Below are 5,077 nucleotides of genomic sequence, written 5' to 3'. Positions count from 1 at the left end.
GGGCGTGGTGGGAGGCAGCAGGGGTGGCGGGGACCTGGCCAGCTGGGCAGCGTGTCCCTCGTCCGAGGGGATAGACGTCGCTCGACCCGCAGCAGTGGTGCGTCCAGTGTTGCCACAACTTGTGATTTTTTAAAAGGAGCCAGAAGTTTGCATTTTTATCTGACATTCCGTGATTTTTAAATACTTTTAAATCAACGAATTCCAATGCTTAAGAAGTACCATATGGGTCAAATGTAGCTTATTTGCAAGCACGGACTCTGGACTGTGGCCTCTGAGCCTGAAGGGGAACCCAGGCCAGGGTTGGGGACAGGCTGCGGGAGGGGGCCCAGCCAGGGTGGCCTGGGATGGGGGGCTCTGGCTGCACAGCGGGGTGGGTGGTGGGGGCAGAGGTGGGCACTGCATCTTTGAATGGGATCAAAACAGGACCCTAGGGTGAGTTTGGACCTAGAGGCTGCACAGACCCTGGCTCTTCCGGGCTGGGGGTGGGGAGGGGTCAGTAGCCACAGCCTGGGGGCTGGGAAGGGCGTGCAGCTTGGTCGAAGGCAGGCTGACCCGGCCTGTACCCCGGCACTGTCGTTCCCACGGTGAAAACACTGAATGCTTTTGAAGCGGTTGGGAAATCGCCACGAGGCCCCGAGCTGCCTCCTCCCACCTGCTGGCCAGCTTCCCCTACCTCGCGGTGGTCAGGTAAGCCAAGCGCTGACTCCCAGCACGGCTGGGCCCTGCGCGTTCTGATTGGTCAGTGGGCAGCGCCTGAGCCCCAGTGACCCTCACTACCCTCCACCCGCGCTGCAGGTGACAGGTGCCCGGCGGGTTGGCTCAGACACAAAGGAGAGCTTTTAAGGGGCACAGGGGAGTCAGATGGAATTGGAGGGCAGCGTGCCAGGCCCCCGAGGGACTGTGTGACCTTGCCCTCTGTCCCTCTCTGCTCCCTGGAGCGCCTTGCGAAAACGGCCACTTTAGTCCTGAGGCTGGTGTGTCCTAACCACGTGAGATGTTTGAGCCAACATCCGCCTCTCTGCCAGCCGCCCGTGTCCGGGGCAGAGGGGCATCTCAGAGTGCAGGCGTGCCCATCTCGCGAGGGTCGGCGGAGCCCCCGCCACCTCTGCCTAACCGTAAAGAATCAGGCCTGCGCCCAAACTTGCCCGGTCAGCCCTCCTCGTCCTGGCAGGCTCGGCCCGTCCTGCGTGGCTCCCTCCTAGTCACCTTCCCGGGCAGTGCGGGCCCCGTGCGGGGTGCTGGGTGGTTAGCGCTGATGGTCACAGCTCACTGACCTCGTTACATGCCGGCCGCCGTGGAACGCTGGGCTGGGGGACCCTAGCGGGTCACTGCTCCTCTCTGTTTCCTCATCCATAAGTTGGGGGTCGTAAGTGGTACGTGCTCCATGGCGATGCTCTGAGGGTGACCTAAGTTACCGCCTGGTTCATCCCTGAAAACAGCTCCTGGCAGGACTCAGCGCTGAGTATTAAGTCGCGTGTTAGGTGTTCACTGAGCTTCTGTACGCCGCATGCGACGTGCGCCCCGGGGTACAGCGGTGACTGCGGTTCCCTCAAACCCGGCTGCAGGTTCGGTCACTTCCAGTTCTCACCATCTTCCCGCCGGTGGGAGGAGGAGAGGGCCAAGGGGCCTTGAGGGGGAGTGACTTGGAAGCACACGCATCCCGTGGGCCAGAGCCTCGCCGCCAGGCCCCGCCCGCTGCAGGGGAGGCCGGGAAGCGTGGTCTCTGCCTGGGCAGCCTTACCCTGTGCCAGAACGCGAGGGCCCTGTCATCGAAGGGGAGAGTGGACGCCGGCGGGGTCCTAGCTGTCTCCGCCCCAAGCTGCGGTCCGTTCGGTGGACCTTGGACTCCGTTCTGTAGGTGACGAGGTGCGAGCACATGGCGTCCAAGTGGGAGGTTTCGTGCCCGGACTCGGGTTCTCGATCTCTCCGGACGCTTGCTCGGAGGATAAAGGGGGAGAAACGGAAGTGAGGGGACCCGTTTAACTGCCGCGCCTGTCACTGCGTTCTGCCGTCTCTGGGGTCCTCTGCGCAGGCGGGAGTCGGGAGGCGGGGTCTTGGGTGGGGGTCTCGCAGGCACAGCGCGTGGGAGGGGAGCGGTCAGGGGCCTGAGTCTTCGCCCACCGTTCGTCAGGCACCGTGTCTGGGCCTGGGGCTCAGTCAGCCCCGACAGGCACGATGGACGCTGGGGGCTGACCGCGTGGGGGTGAATACGGCCCCCCTGACGCTGGTCTCTTCTGTCTCTCTCCCTTGGCCTCAGGACCCCCGGAGCAAACACAAGTTCAAGATCCACACGTACTCCAGCCCCACGTTCTGCGACCACTGCGGGTCCCTGCTCTACGGGCTCATTCACCAAGGGATGAAGTGTGACAGTGAGTACCTCTGCTCCCCGCTGTCTCTGCCGCCTGGGCTGCTTTCTCGTGGGCTGGGGTTCCCAAGTCCTGAGCGGGCTGGCGAATAACGAACCTCGCACCCCAGAATGTAGCGGCTTAAACGGTGACCACTGGTTTGGGCCGAGATTCTGCAGGGCCGTCCTTTGGGTCTGGGCCGGGCTCACCCATGCTTGGAAGGTGGGTGGGTGGGTTGACTGGGGCCTGTCTGGGCCCAGAAGGCTGACTGTCATCTGGGGGATGGGGACGATGGGGCCACATGTCCTTCACTCTGCACGGGCGAGCCTGGGCCTGCTTGCACGCTCATACAGAGGTTGTAAGGTCCCAAGTGCTTTAAGAGAGCAGGTCCCATTGATCAAAGCAAATCACATACATGGCCAGGTTCACGGTCAGTGTGGGAAGGGACAGTCCACGGGTGTGGACACGGGGAGCTGTGGACAGATCAGGCTGTTCCTGCAGCCACGGCTCCCGCCATCGACGTGCAGGCCCGTGCCTTCTTTGCTCAGAGAAGACCCCCCCACACCCACGGGCTCACCATGGGAGCGGGCAGAGACCGTTTCTCTGGCACGGCCCGTGGGGCGGGGGAGCGAGCAGGCATTGGGAGCTGTGGCTGCACAGGGACAGGGGGCCTCAGTGTGCTGGTGGCTCCCAGCTGTCGGCCTGCAGCAGGCTGAGCTGTCTGTCACAGGGTCCTGAGGCCCAGAGGACAGAGGGACAGAGAGGACTGTGGGAATGGATGAGGTGAGTGAGCGAGAGATGGAGATGCACATTCAAACACAGACAGACAGGTGCGGGGGACCGGATGACACACGTGCCCAGGCACGGGGAGAAATGGGGCGACAGCTCCACAGGGGCTCAGCCTGAGGGAGACTCAGGCAAGAGAAGGGACAGACGGACAACAGAGAAATGGTGGGGAGCGACACAGAGAGGTGCGCTCAGCCAGGCCCGTGCGGGGGTGACACAGACGGAGAGGGGCAGAGACGTGACAGGCACAGAGTGAAGCAGCCCGTTCATCGGTGTGGCCCAGGCAGTGACAAGGGGCAGAGACGGGACGGAGACACCAGCAATGTGAGCACGGACACACGGACAGACAGACGCGGCCTGAGCCGCGGGGACATGTGGTGGGCGGGCCCCCCAGTGGACACACGGCGAGAGTCATCCATGCCCATGCCCTCCGCCCGGGGCCCACAGATCTTCTCGGCAGGCATGGGGATGGTGCCCTTGGGTCAAGGACAGGGGTGGCTGGATGGGCGGGAGCTGGGGCTGATGCAGGGCCCTGAACGTGGACCCTCCGTCCCAGAGGCCCTCCCTTCTCTCTCGGGCTTTCACTCCCCACGAGGAGTGTCCAGTTTCGCAGTGTGCCTGCTGCCTCCAGGAGCCTGGGCGGGCTGAGAAGGGGCCCCCTTGGCACACCCTGCCCTGGGGGTGCCCGGCAGCCTCGTTTCTGTGGACATCCGAAACAGAGCCCCATGGGCTGATTCAGCCTCTCCCCCAGAGGCTTAACCTGGAACGGGGTCCTGCATAGAGAATGCTGGGTCCCCATATCTTTTCTGGAGCAGCCACTGCTTTTCCCGGAGACTTGGGGAAACCCGGCACCCACTGAAACACACGGTTGCTCTTGGAGAGTGTGCAGGACAGCGGTGTCTGTCAGCCAAGTGGCTCCAGACATCAGGCGCCAGATGCAGGGACCGGCATGTTCCAGCCCTCTCCCTGCGTCTAAACTCTGTCCCGTGGTTAGTTTCCATGGATACCGTGGGGGCCCTGCCCAGATCCTCTGCAGTCCTGCGGGCCCCAGCCGCTGTGGGTGCACAGCTGTACCCCAGGTGGGGAATTGCCCTTGGGGTATCCTGGAGATGGCACCCCTGCCAGAGGGTGCTGTATGCCAGGAGCTGGCAGCCGCGCGGGCAAAGGCCTAGCCCTCTCGCCTCAGTTTGGGACAGCGGGGCTGGGTCATCGCGCCCAGGTGCCCCCCCTGACGGTCAGCCTCAGCCATCAGCGCGCCCTGCGACCACGCACTCGCCTCACAGCTGCTCGCAAACCCCTCCTCACGCCGTTTCCAGGGACCCCACCCTGTTAGTGGTCCATATTAAAATCAGGATGTCACGTACACATCGGGGTTCCCGCTCATCTTGATGAATGGGAAGCGGGGCCGCCATGGGCACACACCGCCCACGGCTGTGCCGCAGTGGCTGCTGTGTCCTCCGGTCAGCCGAGTCTTGTCACCCCGACATCAGCCCCTACTTGCGTTACGGGTGCCCTGGCTTTGAAGTTGGTGATGCTGGCTTTGGAGCCCGTGGGCGTGTGCGGGGTGCACCCCTGGCCTTGGAGGAGGACAGACAGGTCCCATCTCCTCTGTCCATCAGGGCCCGGGGGAAGAGCCACAGAAGCCCATCTGATGTGACAAGGACAAGACAGGCTGGTCTGGGCCCAGCTTGGGGGTTTCAGACGGGAGGGGTCCCCGGGTGGGGTCCCCGGGTGGGGACAAGGCCAGCCTGAGCCTCGCCCCTCCCGCCCTGCAGCCTGCATGATGAACGTCCACAAGCGCTGCGTGATGAACGTGCCCAGCCTCTGCGGCACGGACCACACGGAGCGCCGCGGCCGCATCTCCATCAAGGCGCAGATCGAGAAGGAAGTCCTCACCGTGGTCGGTAGGTGGCGCTGCGGACCTGCGCAGTCCGTGCTGTGTCTGC

General features: G+C 63.8%; 1 protein-coding gene across 1 annotated transcript in view; it reads left to right on the top strand.

The window, feature by feature from the left end:
* Window positions 1-5,077, top strand: part of PRKCB (protein kinase C beta) — a gene marked incomplete at its 5' end in the record, with an annotated part of 228,349 nt that overhangs the window by 118,640 nt on the left and 104,632 nt on the right. Inside the window, 2 exons of the mRNA XM_006912548.1 lie at window positions 2,258-2,369; window positions 4,907-5,035. Of these exons, the coding sequence (XP_006912610.1) occupies window positions 2,258-2,369; window positions 4,907-5,035 (241 nt within the window). The remainder of the gene's footprint in view (window positions 1-2,257; window positions 2,370-4,906; window positions 5,036-5,077) is intronic.

The sequence above is a fragment of the Pteropus alecto genome, unplaced genomic scaffold (assembly GCF_000325575.1).
Source record: "Pteropus alecto unplaced genomic scaffold, ASM32557v1 scaffold15, whole genome shotgun sequence".
In the NCBI taxonomy this organism is placed as follows: domain Eukaryota; kingdom Metazoa; phylum Chordata; class Mammalia; order Chiroptera; family Pteropodidae; genus Pteropus; species Pteropus alecto.
The sequence above is the reverse complement of the archived record's forward strand: the minus strand, read 5'-3'. Positions and strand labels throughout refer to the sequence as shown.